This window comes from Crocodylus porosus, unplaced genomic scaffold (genome assembly GCF_001723895.1).
Source record: "Crocodylus porosus isolate Cpor-Errol unplaced genomic scaffold, CroPor_comp1, whole genome shotgun sequence".
Taxonomy (NCBI): Eukaryota; Metazoa; Chordata; order Crocodylia; family Crocodylidae; genus Crocodylus; species Crocodylus porosus.
In genome coordinates, this window is record NW_017728909.1 from 75,675,784 (window position 1) to 75,699,595 (window position 23,812).

At 39.3% G+C, this 23,812-nt stretch overlaps 1 protein-coding gene across 1 annotated transcript in view; it reads left to right on the forward strand.

Annotated features, from left to right (window-relative positions):
- KCNN2 (potassium calcium-activated channel subfamily N member 2) overlaps positions 1–23,812 on the forward strand; it is a 121,277-nt gene that overhangs the window by 19,689 nt on the left and 77,776 nt on the right. Inside the window, exon 4 of the mRNA XM_019531723.1 lies at positions 1,572–1,990. Coding sequence (XP_019387268.1) covers positions 1,572–1,990 — 419 coding nt within the window. The remainder of the gene's footprint in view (positions 1–1,571; positions 1,991–23,812) is intronic.

A 23,812-nucleotide genomic window follows, 5' to 3' on the forward strand; every position in this document is an offset into this window, starting at 1 on the left:
TATTCTGTTTTATTTTCATTTCTGAAAATAATTTAATGGTCTTTTCTGAGAGCTGTCTTTCTGCATATGGGGAGGGGATGGGAAAATGATATTGCTACTTTAAAGGGACTGAGGAAACTTACAGGTCCAGAGTTCATGTCAGCTATCTTCTGTAAATGTTTTGTGTATCTGCTCTTGTCCTGCTGACTGCGAAGCTAAATCAGGGTATCTTACATCAGAAACAAGAACTATTAAATTACTGTGGCTTAGGTTCCACTTACAGAGTAGATACATGAAACCAGTTCAAGCTGTTCTTCTCTAACTTGGAAAGTTCCCTGCTCTTGAAATTTTATAATTTTGTTGTCCAGGCTCTCAGTAGTTTAGCTGAAATGGATAGAAAGGCTAGGTTAAAAGAGGTGACGAGGTTACAAAATTCACTAATAAAGATATTAGTAAAATGTTGTTTTAAAACAATATTAGCTTAACCATATATTTGATTTGTATTTGAAGTAATCTAAGTACTTAGATACAAGAATTTATTGTTCTCCAGAAGAATAATGGGTAACTATCTATTGAACAATTGAAGAACAGATTGATAGCTATTTTCCTCAAGCTTACACCATGCAAAATCTGAGACTTTGGTCTTGTGTGTCTATCTGTCTTGTGGACAGGTAAGTGGTTATCTACTTGTTTTTGTTTTGCACAAATGACTCCTTCCACTTAGTTAGACCTCTGAATAGTGACACGAATATTATTTGGTCAAAGTACCTAATTTTAATCGCACCTCTTGCCTACTCATATCTTGTTAACCTTTTGAAAGTATGACCCTATTGTTTATTGTTAAACAGTATCCTGGTTAAATGCAAACTGGTTTGACTTTGATAAAAGAAATTGGAGGCTGACTTTTATACCAGTACTGGTGATTTTTCATTTTTAGATCTAGTATACAAGACAGCAGACTAGAAGAAATTGTATGAACTTTTTATTAAATGATATGCGGAACATGAGGTTCCACATAATTTCTTATATACATAGTATAGCATATGGCAGTGGTGCTGCCCATGATGCTCCCCACGTGTCTAGAAATTTGCCGGTAGGGGAGTGGTGGCAACATCTGAAAACTGTAGGAAAGTCTGTCACCTGCAGCCCTCTGGGTTGGTCCAGGCCTGGATTGTAACCACAGACTCCTCAACGTGTGTCAGTCCAGCCCTGCCCACAGACTGTCCCCGCATGCAAGATCTAGCCTGTGGACTGGCCCTGCACCACTCCTCCAGCTGATGGGGCTGAATAGGCTGAGCTCCACTAGTATATAATATAGAATTTCTACCGCATAACCTAGGAATTAATTTCTATAAAAGTTCTATATAGTGTAAGGAGAGTATGTTGAATGATTTCACTAGACTTCAGTTTGGTAATGTCATTTGCTGTGACGACTTTAATTACAGTGTATTTGACTAACACAGTTCCATTTCTTAAATAAATGGTATAAATGTCACCTGCTAAAGGCCATCCCAGCATAGTAAAAAAAAAAAAAAAAAAAAAGAGTTTTGATAATGTTGTACTAAAGTTGACCTTATATTTTATTATTTCAGTTGTTCATGGTGGACAATGGAGCAGATGACTGGAGAATAGCCATGACTTATGAGCGTATTTTCTTCATCTGCTTGGAAATCCTGGTGTGTGCTATACATCCCATACCTGGGAACTATACATTCACATGGACAGCCCGGCTTGCCTTTTCTTATACTCCATCCACAACAACAGCTGATGTGGATATTATTTTATCTATACCAATGTTCTTAAGACTGTATCTTATTGCCAGAGTTATGCTTTTGCATAGCAAACTTTTCACTGATGCCTCATCCAGAAGCATTGGAGCATTAAATAAGATAAACTTCAATACACGTTTTGTTATGAAGACTTTAATGACAATATGTCCAGGAACTGTACTGTTGGTTTTTAGTATATCATTATGGATAATTGCTGCGTGGACTGTCCGGGCTTGTGAAAGGTAAGTCTTATTATTTTTTTTTCTGTTTTTCCCTTTTGTAATATACTTAAGGAACCTAAACATATTGCAGAATATCCCTCTTCTGATACCTTGGGTACTATTTCATTCTCTTCTGTTGAATGGAAGGGAGCTTCAAGGATTCCTTATATGCTGACTGCTAGCTGCATTTTGTTTTCTATATTACTGACTACCTCCTGACCTCTTTCAAAGCCCTTTGAGAGGGTTAAATTGTCAAGAATTTTTGCCATAGCATTGTGATGCAATTTTAACATTTTCACTTTTTTTTCTAATTTGATCTAAATAGCATTTCAATCATCATTTTATATGCATGGCTTATTATAAATTGCCTAGAATATCAAAGTGGATAGGTGCTAAAAATATTATTTAACAATAGACATTACAATTCTCTGTAGTAATTGTCTTGACCATTTTAGTTTATGGATTGAAATAATTATTAATAATGGTGCATATAAACTAGTAATGCAAAGTTGCAATGCAATGCTGCTTTCCAAAACTCTGAGGAATCTAGTGTCCTGTAATTTTGGGGGAGGGGGAAAGGTCTAATCCCTAGTATTATGTAGGTAAAGAGACCTTACCTTTTGATTTTTGGTTAATTTTGATCCCTATGGTATTTATTGGTTTAGTGATGGGAAGGATAACAAAGTTATCACGTTACCTTTTTCTAAAGGTCAGAAAAAGTATTCTAGAAATACCCTGATAATCTGTTCCCTTTTTCTATTCAAACCTCAGTGCAGATGTGAAATAGTTACCAATGCTAACACCATGGAATCAGATTCCTCAAAAATACCCCTTAAACACCAGTAATTGAAAATGTTTCCACCATATTGACTCCATTCAACCTGCGGCGGGGAGGGGAGGAGTCTGAGTGGAGACAGTTTGTAGGATTTAATTGCTAGGGTAGGTAGACCTCACTCTCTTAGTTGAAATGCTCTTAGTTACCTCAGCTGGAAGATCTTCAGTATATTTTCAAGCTGCCAGCTACTAACTCTTAACTCTTCTGTAATCCTTTTGCCATTTCCTGTGTGCCTATTTTTAAAAAGATTTTGCAGTTATTTGCTGGCAGTTAACTGATATGGGTCAATTGCTATGGTTAGATCCCTGTTTAGTTGTTTGCTGCTCCTTTCATTCAGATAAATGAAAAATGGGATATTTTGTACAACTGAATGTGATGGTCATCTTCCTATTGCTGCATTCACTGTTTAAAAAGCTCAGAGATAAGAAATAGTGGAATAAAGCATGATACATGCTTCTTTGAGATGGTTCAGTATTGTTCCATAGTCAGTGGAACACATCATCACCTCTGCTAAGAATAGCTATCTATAGAATGTATACTTTGAAAGCTATACTAAAGGCATATCAATTACTTTTCCATGAAATTATTCCCTTCACCTGGGGTAGATTGGTAAAGTTTAATTCTAAATTGTTCTGTAATTGGATAGTTTTAAATACTGACGTTTTTGTTTCTTGGAAATAACAGGCTTCAGGGTATTCTTTTTGATCTGCTTGCTTTTGTGTCACATTTCTGCCCTCCCAGTGTTTTTTTTTTTTTTAAACTGGGACACCATCCGTCCTGTGGCCTCCCAAATTATGATTTTTTAAAAGAGATTCTGGGCAACTTCAGCTTACAGTAATATCAATATTTTTGTTGCTAATTAATATAACTGTGTACATATTAATAGTCATTCTGGTGTAATATGGTAGACTAACTTTTATTGATTGTGGAATTCTGTTGTTATCCCTTTATCAGAGAAATATTCTAAATGAACAAACATAAACCTAGGCACTCTCTAAAAGAAAACTGAACAAGAATGGTGGGGTTCTTGAGCTCAGAACCTGCAGTGTGCAACTTTGCTTATGTGACTTAAGCCCATTAAAATAGCACACAAATGCTAATATACCATGAGTGTCACTTTTATGTAATCTCTACTGAACCTGCAACCAGATTTGGAAACTTCAGTTGCTGCTCATAAAGTTGCTGCAGTGCACAACGATACCAGGCTGATATTTATTTAAAATAAATTAATAGAACTGGCTAAACAATGAGCAGTTCCAGGATCAAATTGTATCCCTCGTGTAGCCAAGCTTCCATCAGTGGAGTTAAATGAAAGACCAGTGTAATGTCAAACTGTGAAAAAATTCAATATTATTAACATCCTAAAACGAATGAATATTTGGTTTGGAATGTATACTCATAGTGTACTGTTAATGGCAGTTGCATGCCCAGTTTCGTGCATACAGACTTCTGGTTTACTGTGAAGGAAGTATAAATCATGGAAGTACTATACTGAATCAATCATAGGCAACATGTAGGGGGATCATGGGGCTGCAGCCCAGCCCAGACCTAACACCTGGTAGCAGCGGGGGCAGTGGCACAGAGTTGTGCCCCTCTACTGCAGCGGTAGCATGGAATTGTCCCCCCACTCTCAGCACTTATGCACAGTCTGTCATTTGCCTTGGTTCCCAGTTACTAGTAAGACAGCTGACAAAAACTTTGACTTTTCACCCTGTAGCGAAGTCCAGAGGAACAGATAGTTTGAAAAAAAAAAAAAAAAAAAAGAGAAACCTTTTCACAATCTCAATCTTTTGTATCTGATCAGTGATCACCTAGATAGATCTCATAGTAATTAAAGATGGAAATGTCAAATTAGGTCATTTGCCTTTGTTCGAAGGCTAGTGCAGGTAATAATACTCAGGCGGAGGAAGTAGCTGAGGCTATATTTAATGGGCTTTATTCATTTTCTATTAAAAGTTTAATTTACACAGATAATATGCTTTTTAGCTTTTGCTTAAGTAGATTTTTTTTCATGGTAACTAAGGGAAACCTTTATACTGTCCAGGTATTTTTCTTTAATGCAAGTTATAAGCCAGGAAATAAACATTTGTACTGTATGCATAACACTTAACTATTCTTAAGCCTAACACTTAACTGTGTCTTACTGACATTGGCCATTCTACCTGTTGCTGACTTTCTGGCTGTCATGCTTCCAACATATGAGTGTGGTGACAGTCGCTTCATCATTATCATCACTTAACTATTGTCTTGGCATATTCAGCAGAGGCCTACAATTCACACTCATCTTTCTCTTGAAATAAGGACTGCACTGCATTGATGATCTCTGACAGTGTAATATGTCTAATCTTTTGACTTATGTTTCAGCTAAATCAAAAATATTCTTTTTCTGTTTTGAAGACAATCAGTCTATCATCTACTCTCAGCAAATTTAATAGTGAGTGAAGTGGTGGCAGAGCTGTTAAGATGTTGGTATGGCTCATGAAATGAGAGTTCAAGCCCTGTTCTGGACTTGTCAAAGGCCACTTCCCATTGACTCTGCAATAAATGAGAACCTGGTCATACAGGTAGTGGGGTGAAAGAAAAGACCAACTTCCTTGTTGGCCATTGGCTTTAGAAAAAGCTGTACCTTAACCACACTAATGGACTGCCAGGCTTTGGTGGACCTTTGAACTGGTGTATACATAAGGCATTTCAGATGATCTAACTTAAGGTTACCCATGAGGGCATAATAGAAAAATGAAGGTAGTTAGGCCCCAAATCCAGGTATTTTGGTAAGCAGAGATAAACCTCCCAATTTTTGTACTTTGTGCAAGGTGCCCTAACATCCCACTGAACTAATTACTGTCTTTGGATTATAAGATGGACCGTCCCCCCAGTTCAACTTGGGGAAATCAAGCCTCGTCTTATGATTTGCATACGACTTAGATGAAATCAGAAAATGCACAGGGGATGGTAATGTTACCGAAGAGGCAGCTCAGCCATGCACCTAGCACATGGCTAGCTAATAGAGGACACCCAGGCTCCCCTCAGTGTGCCAGGTTCCTGACTGGCCAATGCAGAGTCACTCCAAATTGCTGCCTGCCAGTGTGTGCCATTGCTTTAGCACGCACTAGCCAGAAACCCCATATGCAGCTTGAAATGACCTGGCAGGCACCATCCCCGCAGTGTGCAGGGTTTCTGGCCAGCACATACTGAGTCACTCTGACCTACTGCTGGCCAAAATTTTTAAAACATTGAAACAATTCCTATGGTAAGTTCTTTGGGGTCAGCAGTGCCAGGGAAACCCTCATGACAGATCATGTAGGAATAAGAGGAAGTAGCAGTACAAATGTGAAGATACCAAAAATAATGAGATGCAGCCACAATACAAACTCTTAAAATGAAGGTTATAAATTATACTGAAAAGAATAATTGAGAGGTGAGAAGGAAGTATAATGTAACTAAAGCCAGTGTGCCTTGATGGAGAAAATGAAAAGGAAAATTGAGAATGCTAAGTTATTGCAGAAAACATTTGGAGGTTCAAAACAAGGTTGCTTTCCTGAAATTGATGAGCAAGTTCTCAAGTGTGTTCAAGAAAAGAAAGGACAGAATGCTGAACACCCACAAAGTGCTTCAACTCAAAGCATTAGATATAGCAAAGGAATTGAAAATTCCCCTTAAAAGTTAGAGCAAGTAGTGGGTGGTATATCCAAATTATTCAACGTGTAGTGGCTTAGCCAAAGAATATTACTTGCACAAAAGTTACCATCAGACTACAGTGAAAAACTTGTTAGATTCCAGTGGTACATTATTGGGCTACACAAATGATTACTTACTGGACCAGATAGGTAATACTGATGAGACTGCAGTCTATTTTGACATGCCAAGCATGTCATGCTATGAGAGAGGTGCAAAATTCATAATTATGAGAAACACAGGAGATGAAATGTCACGTATTATAGTGATGTTAGTAGTATTGTCAGATAGGAGAAAATTGGCACCCTATTAAGCTTGAAATGCAAAACTCTGCCAAAAGAAAGGTTGCTACCAGGATTAGTGGTTAGGTGCCAGGAACAAAGATGGATATCTCATGAATTGGTGAATGATTGGTTAGATGTTGTGTGGAAATGAAGACATGGGACACTGCTAAAAAATAAATAAATAAATAAATAAATGAATGTTAATGTTAGATTCATTCAGAGGGCATTTAACACCAGGTGTAAAAGCAAAAATTCAGTCAATGAATTGTGATCCTGTAGTCATACCTGCTGGTGTGACAGTTCAACTCTAAGAACTGGATGGCGTAATGAATAAGTCCTTAAGGACCATTTATGATGTCAGTACTCAGACAAGCTTTTGGCAGGGAATTATGGTCTTACACCTGGTGGGAAGATTAAGAAGCCAGCCACAGCCAGCTTTGCCAGTGGATTCCGACTTCTTAGGATAGCAAAACTTCAAAATCCAGTATTAAAGGCTTCAGGAAGTGCTGTATGTCCAGGGCTATGGATGGAATTGAAGATAATGTTGTGTGGGAAGATGAGGGAGAAGATAAAAACAGTGAAGAGTGTAAAAATACAGATGCATGCAAAAGTGACTGGTCCCAAGTTGTTGCATCTAAGAAGGGAGTAACATTCACCAGGTTCTGCATAAAACCTAATAAAGGTTACATTTTATGTTTTGAACTTGAATTAAAGCTAATGTTGAATTTATGACTTACTGGCACAGTTCTATAGTTTCCATCAGTAGGTCTGTTTATAAAAATAGTACCAAATTTAAAGTTTTTCCTTCTGTGGAATCTAATTATTGGGGAAGGAGGGAGGTCATCTTAAATTTGGGGTCATCTGAGATTTGAGCAAATAAGGTAATATAGCTTCAGCAAGCATTGTACCTAGATGTATCGCACACAAAATTCCCAAACTGGAAGTAGTATAGCTATGTTAATAAGCTGCTTTCAGTGCCAAACTGACTTCATTATATAACTGAGGCTGAGCTTGGGCTTGGTGACATTTGAACAAACTGCTTCTGGTTCAGGAGCTAGCATAATTGTATCCTCCACAGTCCTGCACCCTATACATCTGGCAAAATGAACATGGAAAATGGACACAGTAGAGGTGTTGAAGCCTTTGACATAACTACCACAGTGGAAGGGTACATTTTCACAGGTATGTGTGACATAAGCTTACATCTCTGCATCTTATTGCCAGGTATCAATTTATAGTTGCCTGCCACTCATGTGCTTCCTAATTGATACTTTTATTTTTATCTGATGCCACCCAAAAAATACAGTAATTTTAAATTTATTTTGAGACTCTCGAAGCCAAGTCCAGAACATTTTTGAATGCCTTGCTTTCACCCTTGAATACTGCAGACAAATTGCTTTTTACAGTCTCTGTCATAGCACTCGTTCTGCTTGTTGCTGAAATGTCTCCACATCCCAGCAGTCAGTCAGTTATAACAGTAAAATATAAATCTGCTTTGACCTCCCCATAAAAGTTAAGAACACATTAAATTTTCACTACTCTGTGATTGAAAAATGGTTTAACAAATTTGCTTCCAACTTCCTGGGGAAAAGAAAAAATGCCATGAGAATTAGTATGCTTTTTCAGGGTAAAATGAGATTTTTCTTTTCTCTCCCCTGCCTCTTCTCCTCCAACCCAAAGGAAGATCAAAAAATAAGGTTTATAATGGAATGCTGGTTACAACCTTGCCTATAAAGTTCTCATACAACACAGAGACATTTTTTATAAATACTGAGCTAACTACTGACCTCATTTATGCTGATAATATGTTCAGAATCTCTCCATTCACTTACTTGGAGTTAGTGTACAGCTCCAGAAGCCAAACTGAGACCAGAACTGCATCCACTACATTTTTCCCTGGCAGCTTCCTTGTTTTATGTAATGATGCCTCTTTGTATCTTGGCTCTGAAGGCATTTCTGACAGAGCAGTTTAGTCATCATTTTTCCTCATTCCACTTCTGTTTTCTCCTTGATTTAACATGGGAAACTCAAATGTTTATTATTTGTGTGATAAGCTGGACTCCCTTTGAACTTGGTGCTCATTCTTTCATTTTCTGCTCCTTATGTACCAGGTCTCCTGGAGATCAGGTGCCAACTCACATTGTATACAGGAAATTCCCACATCCCAGCCTCTAGGGAAATTCCCACAATCTAAGGATCCCTGTTCTGGAACTGGCAACTCTGACTTCTGGAGCGTCTCAGTCCTAGTTCAAGAAGAAAAATTACTTGGATATCTGATTTTTCTCATGACTTGATTCTGATACAGTTTGCTGATGTGAGAAGAAATTGACCAAATCATAAAAATAAAGCAAGGTTATATATTAGGGGAGAAATTATCCTATCCAAAGCAATTTTATAACAAACTGAACAGATTCCTTTTTTTTCCTGTTGTAGTCTAATGTTCATATTCCTTTTATTGTATACTGCTTCTTTTACAGCCTTGATGTGGATGTTAAGATTTAAAGGAAGCAGTTTTAAAACAAACCAACATTTTCACTTGATTATGGCCAAAAGGTTGAAACTTGATAACAAACCAGGTTATTTTTATTTATTTATTTATTTTTTACAGCTAACTCAACTAAGAAATATCAAGAGAGAATATTAAAAAAAAAAAACAAAAATCAAACAAACCCACTGACCCATATCTCCATTTTGGTTTTACTGAAACTACATTACTGGTGATCAAGTTTCTTCACTGGTTGCAAAAGTAGAGATAAAATATCATTACAGCATCAATCAAATGTGCCTCATAATTATCTTGATTTACTACTCTCTACCAATGCATTGAATGATCAAATAATTTCTTGGCATCACAGCTTTAATCTTAAATCTTGCAGAATAAACATTAAGTAATTGTAAATGTTATTTGTGGTGCTTTTAAATATTTATATTTCAGGGCCTGATTCATGAATAAAAATAGATGTAACTGCTTATGAAATCGTCCTTTCTGTTTGCAGAAGTTAGCAGTAGATATCAAATATAATATTGGTTTACAAAACCACAAAAGGGGCAGCAGAGCCCATCTTTGAAGCCGTCTACAAGAGTGACATGCACAACCATTTGGGGACAGACAAACCCTGGAAGGTCCTGGGTATTAGTATGCCTTACGATAACTTATTTGCATGCCAGTACAAAACAGTTTGGTGTATTACTTCAGAAGGACCCCATTCCCAGGGAAACCTGTAGGATATATATTACCATGCTGATGCATAAATCAGTGTCTTTCACTTTTTTTTTCTTTATTTTAATAAATTTCATTGCAACTTCAGCTAAATAATGTAAAGGTCATTGGTATCCAAATGGGGAATTAAGACTTTTATATAAGTATATTTAAAAATATTGTTTATGTTGCACTTTAATCAGAAATTATAATAATTTGCAGTTTGATAGTTTATTTTTGGTTTCATTTAAAATGTTACATTCCTTGCAGTTATGCTCTTGCATCTAAGGTTTCTTTTTTTCTTTTCCATATTGCAAATTCAAAAACAACTAGAAGTTTTGGGCAAAGATTTATGTGGGTGTTATTTTTTTTATTGGAGCAACTGTATGGTTGGGATAGAATTAGGCAAGCATAAGTCCTCATGGGAATGTAAGTTATTTACATAATTTGTGAAGGCAATGCACAGACTAGGTCTATACTGACAATCATGCATCATAAGTCTGGTTTAGATTTGGGACTTTGCTAGCAAAGTTCCAGCCCTGATTGATGTACCTTATTCCAGTTTTGTTTGGGTTAAGGTAAGCTTCCACTAGCTTAAGGCTTTATTTTTGTGCACACAACTTGCTTCAGTTTAAGAAAGGAATTGGCCTATGCTAAATCAGTGTAAGGTATTCTAATGGGTTTAAGGCTGTCCATGTAACTGGCCTGCAATTAATAAAGTAAGTCAGTGCAACTCCTGTGTGTAGACAAGACTCTACAATATTATGGTATGTGTGGTATTTGAATCTCTAATAGAAGTTAAAAACAGCTACAAAGACCTAGCTCAGTGTCACGTTTAGTACCTTATCTGCTTTCACTACAAGTGCATCATCTGCCTATTCAGCAGTGGCTCATTCTACAGTATGCCTTGACACAGCGTGTAGGCTGTCACAGTGCATCAGGTTTGCACATTACCAACCATGTACCCTACCGTGCTTCCTGTTGGGGACCTTCTCTGCTTCCCTATGCTAGAAAAAGCTCCATTGGAATTTGTGAGACACCTGTGAGTTTACCGCTCCAGTCACTGCACTTGGAAAAATAAGTGGAGAAAAAAATGGTGTGAAGGGATCAGAGCCCAGCAATGGTACTGTCTGTGGAACAGGAGCCCTTTTTGCAAGATGTTTCTCCATTGCTTAGTGCATTGTATTGCCTAGATGAGGCTGTGGTACCAGCATTGCTATTTTCAGTTTAATTATTTTGAAGAATTCATGCTTTGCATCTATCTTCACACATTGGATTTATCAAACCAAGAGAAGGAAGCATACCTTAAACAACTGACAGAAGCTTCTAGCTCGCAGGACCTGGTTCTCATGGGGCCACTTTAATTATCAGAAAAACTGCTGAGAGGAAAATGCAGCAGTGTACAGGCAGTCCAACTAATTCTTGGAGTAAGTTGTAGAACCAGGGGGAAAGCTGTTCTTGACTTTCTGCTCACAAACAAAGAAGAATTGTTTTAAGAATGTGAAGGTGGAAGATAGCTTGGGTGACAGTGACCACAAAATGATAGAATTCAAGATACTAATGGGAGGTAGGTAGGAGAACAGCAGAATAAAAACACTGGGCTTCAGAAAAGTAGACTTTAACAAGCTCGCACAACGGGTGGGCAGGAACCCTTGGAAGGCAAGGGGAAAAGGCGTCCAGGACAGCTGGCTGTACTTTAAGGAGGCCCTTTTAAGGGCACTGTAGTAAGCTATCCTGATGGGATGGAAGAATAGGAAAGAGACTAGCTTAGCCATACAGTAGAATTTCCAATGAGTTGAAACTCAAAAAGCAATTCTATAATAAGTAGAAACTTGGTCATAGTACTAGGGAAGAGTATAAAAATATTGCATAGATGTTCTGGGAGAAAATTAGAAAGGCTGAGGCAACAAAGAAGCCATAAGTCCCTTATGGAATGCATGATGATGCAGGGAAGGCTGAAGTATTTAATGCATTTTCTACTTCAGCCTTCACAAGCAGGGACAGCTATTGGATGATGAGTGTAATCAGCGGCAAAGATAGTGAAGGAGATAAAGAGTTTAGAATAGTAAAAGAACAGGTTGGGGATTATTTAGAGTAGCTAAATACTGTCGATTCAGCAGGACCAGATGGGATGCACCCTAGAGCACTCAAGGAATTGGTTGAGGTAATTTTGGAACTATTGATTATCACATTTGAGAACTGATGGAGGGTTGGGTGAGACTCCCAATGATTGGGAAAGGACAAATACAGTACCATCATTAAAAAAGTGAAGGAGGAGGATCTGGGGAACTACGGACCAGTCCACCAGACTTTGATCCCTGGAATGATCATGGAGCACCCTCAAGGAATCTGTTGAGAAGCGCTTAGAAGAGAACAAGGTGATTTGGAAGAGCTACCATGGATTCACCAAGAGTAAGTCATGTCTGACCAACCTGATTTCTTTCTATGACAAGATCTGTGGATGAGAGGAGAGCAGTGGATGTGATATACCTTGTCTTTAGCAAGGCTTTTGACACCATCTCCCATGACATTCTCATTAACAAGCTAAAGAAGTACAGAGTAGAGGAAAGTACCATAACTTGTATATATAACTGGTTGTGTTATTATGCTCTGTTACTAGTTCTCAGTGTTTTCTCCTAGTTTGGAAGGGGGTATCAAGTGGGGTTCCTCAGTGGGTCTATCTTGGGTCCAGTATTGTTCAGTATCTTGATTAATAATTTGTGTTGTGAAATTGAGTACACTCTTAGTAAATTTTCAGATGGTACCAAGTTGAATAGAGTGGCAGGTACTCTGTAGTATAGAGCTTGGATGTAGAATGACTTGGAGAAGTGATCCATAATCAGTTGGATGAGGTTCAGTGAGAATAATTGCAGAGTCCTACCATGGGGTCCACATAACTGTGTGCACAAATAAAGACTGAGGAATGACTGGCTAGGCTGCAGTACTTCAGAGAAGGACCCTGGGGTTACACTAGACGATAAACTGGATATTAGCTAATGGTGTGTTCTTGTTTTTTTAAAAAAAAGCCAGCATACTGGGTTGTATTAAAAGGAGAGTCACTTGCAAATTAAGGAAAGTGATTTTTCTGTTTTGTTCATCACTTGGAGGCCTCAGCTGGAGTATTCCCAATGTTGGGAACCACAATTTATGAAGGAAGTGGACAGACTGGAAAGTGTCCAGTGTAGAACAGCAAAAAATGATTAGGGGCCTGGAAAGCAAGACATATGAGGAAAGGCTGAAAGAACTAGGTTTATTTAGTCTACAGCAGGGAAGGCTGAGGGTGGGATTTGGTGGTAGGCAACTGTCAGTCCTGGATTGTGGTGTGTGTGTCTCTGGGCAGGAGTATAGAGGAGCAGAGGCTGCCTAGACCGTTCATTCCCGCTTCAGACAGTGTCCAAAATCAGACCAAGTCTAGATGTTTGGTGCCTCAATAGCTGTAATTTTATGTAATATTTGGGAATTGAACCCTGGTCTCCGGTATGGCAGGCAAAGATTCTGCCATTGAACCACAACACCAGGTATGCAGGATTTGATAATTCTTCAAATCGCTGAAGTGTTATTACAGAGAGGATGGACTTTTCTCTGTGGCTGTAGGGGATAAGACTAGGAGCAATGGCCTCAAGCTGCTTCAGAGGAAATTTAGGAAGAACTTTATGACTGAGGGTACTCAAGTATTAGAACAGGATAACTTGTGAAATGTCTTACCTTAGAAATTTTTTAAGAGCAGGTTATGCAGACGCTTGGCTGGAATGGCTTAATCACGAATGCTTCTCCCTGGAGCAGGCAGCTGGATTAGATCATCTCATGAAATCCCTTCCAGTCCTATTTACCTAAGATCATATATCTGAAAAGTTGGTTAATAGAAAGATATTAGAATGATTTAATGTGATCTTCCTTGGATAAAACCATGTTGTGTTTTAGTCCCATATTCCTATTTTCCATACCCTGGATACTGAAGAAAATAATCATCTGTTTCAAAACCTTTAATTATATTGCAGTCCTGCTATTGGTGTTGTAATTGCCTGGATTACCCTTTTTAAAAACGGGTACTCAATTTGCTATTCTTTAGATAGATGAATTAACGATCAGTACCAAAGGTGTTTCTCATAAGCATCTAGCTGCTTACCAGCACAAGTCAGCTCCTTTGTCCTTTTACTATTAAATTGTATTCTTCCCTCCTAATCAATAAGAAAGAGTGCAAAGGAAAAGGCCAATTATTCTTTTGTCCTTCGTATCCATTTAGTTTTCATATACATTTTTGAAAGGGCTCTTGAGACCAATACATCAGTTGCTTCCTGGGGCTAGCCCTTGCTTCCTAATGTACCACCCATTGCAAGAGCTGTCTTGGGGCACAGACAGAAGTTGGGGGTTTTTTTTATGCGTTGGCCCCATGAAAGCGCTCTACAGCTGTGCCACGACGTGCATAGCTGCAGAGGTTTTTTAAGTGACAGTCATGCAAAAACCCCCCCAAAACCATATCAAATGAGGTATCAGATAAAGGTGCTGTATTTTAGAACACTTAAGGGAACTTGTATTTCCTAGGGTTAATTTTTCATGTGATTGGAGCTGGGCTGATGCAGCCCAGCCCCTCCTACAGGGCTGTCAGCAGGAAGGGAAGGGGTTGTGGGGGAGTGGGAGAAGTCACCAGCACTGAGCCACTCCTGCCCTCCCTCCAGCTTGGGCTTCCTCTCCCCACTCCTCTCTCCTCTCCTCCTGACAGCTCCAGAGCTGGGAGGGGGAGGAAGAGAGGGATGGCTCCTCTGCTTGTTGCTTGCTTGCAGGCAGGCAGGCTCAATTTCCCCTGTCCCCCTGCTTCTCTCCCCAGACCGAACAGGTGAACATCTGTTGGGTTGTGTGGGTGTGTGTGTGTATGTGTGGGGGGAGCACTCTAACTCATGGCACTTTATGTAAAGCACCATGAGTTAGTGGGAACCCGCACGTCTGTCATCACCCCTAATTTTTTTTTTAACAGCATAGAAGTTGACAGGCAAATTCTGAAAATTCTTTCTATATAACACTCAGTCAAATTTCATGTTATTTAGTCCCAACCCATTAGGGACTTCTGCAAGTCACTTTTCAGAGAAGGCATGGACTCCATTCTACAGCTAACACTCAGAGTCTGTATCCTCCTCATGGGGAAAGGGTTATACTCAAAATATTTCATCATTCCTAAGAAGAAAGGTGGATGGGACTTCTTACTGGATTTCAGGAACTGATAAAAAGGGGAGTCTTTTAAGCAGGTTCAGCAGTTGGCAGTTACAGAGAGGATGGAGATGGACTTTTCTCTGTGGCTATAGGGGACAGGACGAGGCGTAAAGGCCTTCAGCTGCATCAAGGGAAATTTTAGACTGAAGATTAGGAAGAACTGTCTGAGGGTGGTCAGGCATTGGAACAGCCTACCTAGGGAAGTTGTGGAATCTCCAGTCTTGGAAGTTTTCAAGAGCAGGTTAGATAGACACTTGGTTAAATTGTTTAGTTGGAGATGTTGCTGCCTTGAACAAGAGGCTAAATGACCTCATGTGGTCCCTTCCAGCCCTACTTTTCTATGATCATTTGAGACTCAGAATGGACACATTATCTTTGATCTTCTCACTTGATCAAGGAGGCTTGTTTGCACCTCCTGTCACAAAGGACTCGATGATCTTCCGAGGTTCCTTCCAGCCCTAATGTCTATGAAATCTAGGAAAGGTGTTTGTTTTCCCATTCATCAACCACACAGCCAGTTTCAACTACACAGACTTATAATTGGCATGGTGCACTGTACCACTGTTGTTTTTAACTGTACCAAGAGCATTTATGAATGACGTAGCAGTGGCAGCAGTTACATATGTTAATAGATACTTAGATGTTTCCAATACTTAGATGATTGGCTGATTAAAAAGGGGCATCCTTTAATCGGGTTCAGCAGTTGGCCAAGACACTTATGCTTCTGTTCCACTCTCTTGGCCTTGTGGTAAATAAAACTTCCTATTTTGACATCAGTCCAAATTTTGAAGCAATTTTGGATTCCATGGCAGTAAAATCCTCCTTACTTCTAGAGAGGTTTAACACTAAGTCTAAGGTAATAAATTGGCTTCAGTTCAGTTCGGGTATCTTTGCATCATTGCCTTTCCTTCCTTCCTGGATCATGTGTTTATTTTGTATGCATGTGACACCACTTTCAAGATTTTCATTGCTGCTGTTTGCAAGTACAACTTGGCTTGGTTTCCATTTCTGGCAAGCACTGCCAAGATAATGTGTTGGTTTCAGTTCCGATAATGTACATCCCTCAATTAGCACAAGAACAAAGAGAGAGTGTGCATAAGTATTCCCATTTCCCCCCTTCTATTGCCAATCAGGAAAATTGACTGGTGCCTCAGTGTTAAGTTGGGGAGCCCATATGCCAAAGTGAATGACACTGGGTGCTTAAACTTTATGGAAGTCAGTAGTTCATTTTAGTGTACTGAGGCTAAGAGCAGTACTTGATGCATGCAAACTCTTCTTACTTTCTTCAGAACCAGTCCATATGAGTTATCGAACAACATGACTTCTCAGTAATTAGCAAGTACGGAGGAGCTCAGTCCTCCTAGCTATGCAGGGATATGACAGAACACCTGAAAATAACTTGTAAACTAGCAAGTGAGCAAGAAGTTCCCTTACCACAAACTCGGGACACTCACTTAGCAGTCTTGGCAGGCTGCCTGTGGAGATCAGCAGTGGCAGCTTCACAAAATATTGGTATCATTGATAGTTCATTGCTGTGGTCATCTGTCTTTAGACTTGTTTGTAATCAGCATGTAATAGAAACGTAACAAAATTTTGTTCTAGGGACAGTCTTACTTTTCTTTGTGATCCACACATCAAATTAGGTGAAGTGTGCATTTCTGCTAATTCTGCTATAACACCAACAGTCCTAAAGAAAATCAGAAAGGACCCATTTGCCCACAATAGGTCTGGGTCTTGTGGTTTCTCAAAATATATATACTTCTCTCTTAAGATTAGTGTAATTCAGGGTAAATGACTGATATTTCCATTCCAAACTTCCTTCCCTGCATTTGCTGCTTGCAGACACTTTAAAAAAAACAAACAAACCCCAAACCAGCACTTTATTTGATACTTGGTGTGCTCCCGTGCCAAGCCCAGCACATATCTGGAAGAGGCTGTGGGTTAGTTGGACCAGATTTGCCCGGTATCGATATAGATCAGGCTCTTTAGTGGGGCTTTTTTGATGCTTTTATGTAATAGCTGATTGACTAAACTCTGATTGACTCAGCATTTGTCTACTTCAGGAAGGACTAGACAAGGAAGGTACATGTCATGGTGTAATCAGCATCATAACATTTCCCACCATAAGTTACTGTTGGTCAGAGTAGACTATGTACTGTCATTGAAATCTCCAGGCACTCTTTCTGCGGGCCTGACTCTTTAGGGAGCAGAACATTTTGTTCCTATTAACGGGAATTAAGGATTCTAGGTATCAAACATGATCTGGTTTGTGAGCCCTGCTCGTTTTGCTGTGCTGCTGATTTTCTTACTTGATACGACTACCTTTATGACAGCAGGTGCAATAGAGTGAGCAATATTAGATGCACACTGGTAGAAAAGAAATTTTACTAAAGACAACTTGTGTCAGTCTCAAATATGCAAATTAATTGTTTGCTCTTGTGCACTTTGATTTGCTTAATCTGTTTATGAATGGTCTCTTCTGGGATTCTGATCTCTCCTCATTAGCCATTCATTTGCATTCATGTAGTAAGCTTTCAGCTAGGCTAAGGCTTTTACTCTGTTCTTGCTCATACATATTGCACATGGAAAAATATACATGCAGCTTTCTACATCAGCAAATAAAAACTGTGGGGGGGGGGGAAATCTTTAGTACTTACACGTCTACCTGACTTGCAGATTTTAACTTTAAAAGAAAACAAGTCACTGGAAATTACGTCCACAATGTAGTCAGCCATCTATAGTTTTTCCAGCCTTCTTTATCAGTAGCATAATTGGGAGGAGAGTGATCAGGGAACCAACCCTCAGCGCCAACTTAAGAGAGAGTGCCAGAATGGCACTTCCCAAGCAGGGCATTTTTGCCATACTAGGAGCAGCCCTGTGCCACCTGGCACAGAAGCCAGGCAGAAGCAGTCCCCCATGGCCCAACTGTAGAAGCCAGGTGTGGGGACACAGCAACAGCAGTACATGCCTTTGAGTCCCCAAGGCAGGTAAGATTGACCGCCTTGCTTCCCTCTCCGCTGCGTAGCACCAGACCCCTCTTTTTTCCCCCCAAGACACAGGAGTTTTGCCCAGCAGACAGAACTTGGTAGTTCTGCCTGTCACTATCTTGAATTGTGTTTAATAAAGACATTTTACATTTTAGCCATTTGTTGTTACAGTATGCAGTTTCATAGAATCATAGAATGGGGGGAAGGTACCTCAGAAGAGCATCTAGTTCTCCCCCCTGCTCAAAGCAAGACCATCCCCAGCTAGATCATCCCAGCCAAGTCTTTTTTCTGCCCAGGTCTTAAAAACCTCCGAGAATGGAGATTCTACCAACTCCTCTGGATAAGCTATCCCTGTGCTTTACTACCCTCCTAGCGAGGCCAGTTTTTCCTAGTATCTAACCTAAGCTTCTCTTGCTGCAACTTGAGACTATTGCTCTTTGTTCTGTTATGTATCAGTTGACCACATGAAAATCTGGGATACAGTCTGGGACAGTGCCCTGCCTCCCCCCTCCCAGGAACTGTCACAACTTGGTGGGGGCAGGGCAGCATGCTGGGCAGGCAGTAGTGCTTGCCTGCCTAGCTGCGAGGCACTCTGCACTGCTCTGACTCCTGGCCATACTGCAACTCTGTTTCCTGTTATAATTCTGAACAGCTGGCTGGGACCAGCCTCTGAATTCTGGGTCTGTCCTGGCCAAAACAGCACAGATGTCACCCTAGTTATGTGCCATCACTGAGAACTGTCCTTCAGATAGCTGAAGGCTGTAATTAAATACTACCCCCCCTCATCTTACCTTGTCCAGACTAAATAAGCCCAGTTCCCTCAGCATCTCCTCAGAAGTCGTGCCCCAGCCCCCTAACCATTTTCACTGCTCTCTGCCTGACTCTCTCCAGTTTGTCCACATCCTTTCTATAGTGGGGGGCCCAAACCTGCAGATGTGGCCTCACCAATGTAGTTTGTTGGATTTTCATGTTCTGTAAGAAAGGGCACGTCTAGGCAGAATATAGATAAATATATTAAATAAGTATATAAATACAGTATCTTATGTGGAATATTGACTGATCCTGAAACAATACCAGGGGCTGCCGTTAACTGCATCTCTTTATGGATTTGCAAAAAGGTTAAACTTTAACTTCCCAATTTTGAAGAATCATTTTTTTTTCCTTGTATCTCTTTTTTTAAACTCCTGCTTTGTATATTCCTCATGTACAAACTAAAACTTAAAACTTAGAATGAATTCTTATACATATTTTATACCTTTTGTCAAAAGTTACAGCACTCCATTCAGAATATTTGGGGAGTTTTTGCTGCAATCCATTATTATAAGTTGAAGTCTTATTTCCTGGCAAACATAATCAACTCAACAGTGCTTCTAAGAGTATAATATTAGATTGTACTTAGAGTGCCATTAGTATGTTATTGCTGTATCTAAGATCAACAGTGTCATTAGCTGGGAAAGGGTGAGTGTCAAGGGAACATGTTTAGGTTTCCATGAGACTAGCAAAGCTTCAAATACCAAACTTAATAGCACTGCTGACATCACAGATGGCAGCAACCTAATCAGGACCTAGCCAGAGGCTGAATTTTTTTAAAAATTCATTAGCATTATAGTTTAAAAATAAAACAAAACCCAACCAAAAAAAAAACCATAACCATTATTCTGTGGTAACTTAAGTCTGTGACAAAACTCCCATTGAATTCGGTAAAAGGAGAATGTGGTCCAAACCTTGTAGTGGAAAAGTAAGTAATAGTAAAGGCTGAATACAGTTTTCCAAGTTAATTATACAGCAATCTTTTTTGCAGCAGAAACTGTCTCTTATGATAGTACTGTGCTCAGCACAATGGGATCATGATCTCCAAGTGAAAGTCCAATATAATGTTGTAACACAAGTAAACAGTGGCTGTCTACAAGTTGTTACTGCGTAGTCATTTAGTACTAGTATAAACAAGTACTAAATGAGTGCACAGTAGCCAGAGTTACTGAGTGAACCTAAGTTACTGTGCAGTAGCGCTTATGAGCGTTTTGTTTGTGATGCTGACTGATGCAACTGCGTAAGTTACAGTTTCTACTGTGCAGTAGCATCACATGGCAGTCTCTGGCTACTAAGTCAGTGTGTGATGTAGACATGGCCCTTCAAAGAAGAAAATAAAGGGGTAGGGGGCAGGGAGGAATGGGGATCCAAACCACATTTCTCAGTGCCAGTGCTATTTGGAAATATTATGGCAATAATTAGCATGTTTCTCTTTCTTATAAATATGGTGGTGTTTGAGCAATTGAGCCCTTTTACCCAGACAGAGGAAAGAGAACCATACTTCCCTTAATTTATCTGTAGAGCAGAGGGGGAGAATCTACCTGTGACATGACAAAAAGGATAAAGTGTAATTTATTAGGCTTCTGAATCCTGTGGCATAAGGGACAGGAGGTAAATCGATCAACTCCTAACACCTGGAATTAAGGTAATTCTTGTAAGTGCATATTACCCATCCACAGAGGATAAAAGACATGGGAAAGATCCTGGGTTATGCCCACTGTTAGGGTCTTATCCGATTTGAAACCAACAAAGGCTTCGCTGGCCTCATGAGCTTTGGAATAGATTATGGCTCCCAGATCCAACCTTGTGTGAATTTCAAGTGGTGAGATCTTCATACACCTGTAGTAAGAGGCATTTCTCAATGTTAGTAAATTGCAGAGTGCATCTAAGAACATTCTGTAATTGCTGCCACTTAAGAGATGCGTGTAGGCAAGGGAATGAAAGGAGTGCTGCTAATGCAGTATACAGAGGCGTAGTATATATTTTTCATCTTTCCCGATTGTCCATAGGGTCAATCGGGAAAGATGACAAAAATGTTACAGTTAGCAAGTAGGAGATGTTAAAGACAACAAGAATGGGATCCTACAAATTTGTAAGATGGAAATAAAAGATGAAGGAAGATGCCAGCTGGCTGCTTAATATGGAAGGTAAGCTTTCAATAGAATATGTGACAGAACTGGAGGTACTCAATGTCTCATTTGCTTCAAGCTTTATAAAAAAATGAATGAGATCAGATCACACAATAAGCAAAGAGGAAGGGAACAGTTAACGGTAAGTAAAGAACATTTTGTAGAAGTTTTCAATAAATGTAAATGGATTTGAATCAGCAAGGCCTGAAAGTATCTTGGAGTAGCTGGCAATACTCAGGTAAATGGTATGGAGGAATCATCTCAAGGAATGTAGTCAACAGCGAGACACAGGCGTTTTATACACGTGTTTCAGGAGTTGGGGGAGGGAGGGCGTTTTAATGGGAGCATTTATCTAATTAGAGCAGCTCTAATTAAAGTGCCCAGAGCATCTTGTGTATTGGTGTCCCCACATCAGCATCCCGTCGCTAATGAACATCCTCACGCTTAAAAATGGGGGCAGAGGCAGTTTAACTAAAGCTCATCAAATGAACTTTAGTTAAAGCACCCCACCACCACGTTTAAGCATGGGGACGCTGATGCATGAGACGCTAGAGTCTGCTGGAGCATGTAATTGAGTCTGCTCTGACGCTGTAATTGGAACACATTGGAGCAGCCTTGCTGCTTGTGTATAGGCTCCCCTAGACTTCATTAATACATTTGCCACTATCCCACAAAGTGGAGAAATGTGGGGTACATAAAGTTAGCAACAGGTGGCTGCACTACTGATTGAATAAAAGCAAGCAAAGATCAACATTAAATGGACTGATGTATGACTAGGGAGGGATGGGTGATCTTAAGGGGGTTTCATAGAAGTCTATTCTGGGTCCAGTGATCTTTAAAGCTTTCATTAATGATTTAATTGCAGGATAGAGACTATACTGAACAATTTGCAGATGACACATTGGGAGAGGCTGGAAACGTTTTGGAGGATAAAATTAAAATTCAGAAGAATCTTGATAATTTGGAAAAATAGGCTGTGGACAGCCCAATGAAATGCTGCAAAGACCAACAGAAGGTACTATCCCTTAGGAAGAAAAAAGAATGCACAAATACAGAATGCAGGATAATTGCCTGCGCATTAGAGATGCTGAGAGACACGGGGGTTGTAGTGAATCACAAACTCAACGTAAGTCAGTTACAAGATCCTGTCACAAATGCAGACCAAAACTGTGGTATACCAGAAATAGGAGAAGATAACACCACTTCATTTAGCACTGGTTAGTCCTCACCTGAAGTACTGCATCCAGTTCTGGGCCTTGCACTTAAAAAAAAAAAAAAAAGAATAAGGAGAAACTAGAGAGACTCTAGAGGTGAATGAAGGCAATGAAGAAGGACTTGGAATGCAAGACTTACTAAGAAAATTTTAAAGTAACTAGATATATTTAGAGTGGAGAAAAGATTGGTGGAGGCGAGGCGTGATATAGCATGTCAAATATTTGAAAGGCAGTCATAAAAATAGCGGAGAAAAATTCTCCTTTGGCCTAGAGGTTAGCATAAGTGGCAATGGGTTTAGTCTCAAGAAAAACAAATTAAAAATACATCTGAGAGAGGACTCTTGAACTGTAAGAGCCATAGGATAATGGAACAAGCTGTCTTGGGAAGTTGGGAAATCTTTCTTGGAGGTTTTCAAGATGTGAATGGATAGGCATCTCACTAGGTGGTTTTAAAAATAGTGAATCCTGTATTTGTGCAGTAGGCTGGACTAAATGATTTGTTAAGTATCTTTCAATCCTACTATTTTACTGACATTGGCTATCTTCAAAAGTAATATAATTGTGATAATGGAAGAGTGTATTTGTGCATGAGAGATCACAGAAGAATCTGAAGTCAGTTTATAAAATAAATTTTAAGTCCTCTGGCATGATGCATTGATGTGTGATCCCTATTTGTTGTGCTTCCTGTCATACCACACATATCTAAGGACAAGTGGATCACATCCCATTTTGGAGCAAAATAGATATTAAATGTATATTTTATCATGATGGCACAAAATGCAGACACTTGGTGTTTGAGTGTGCTCCTAAATCATCCCTAATCTGAGTATAAAATCATTAGGTAATAGTTGCTTTCAAACCAAATGTATTTTGTGGTACTGGGATATTGAATAAGTTGTATCCAAAGTGTTATCTTCTTTCCTAATACTTTGTTTTTTTAGGAGTTCAATAAAATATTTTTTAAGCCTCAAACTATAAAACCCAAACCAGGTGACAGAGCTCCCAGCCGGTCTGAGGGAAAAGCTATATTTTTAAAGATCAGGAATCATCAGAAATGGATTAGGGCAGTGGTTTTCAAACTTTTTTCACTTGCGCACCCCTAAAAAACTTTGAATGGAGATTCAGACCCCCTTGGAAATTTTGAAATGAAGGTGCAGACCTCTTTGCATTGTAAGTGTGGGTAATCCACATACTTTTGATTGATCATAGTCATCTTTAGACATAGTCAGCTGAGCTCCACAGGCCACAGGTTGAAACCATGGTATTAAGGTAATGGATCTTGTTTTTTGTAAAGAATTCTTTTTTTTTTTTCTTTTTTTTTTAACTTAAATAAGCAATTCACCATATCTGTATACTAGTTTTCTCATATATAAAAAGGATTTGCTCCAGATTGGCATCTCATTAAATTATTTTTTATGAAGTGAACTGGGATCTTCAAATGAGACATACTGCAGCAGCAAAAAGTACTATTATTACTTTCATCTCTTCCCTTTAGGGGCCAAGCC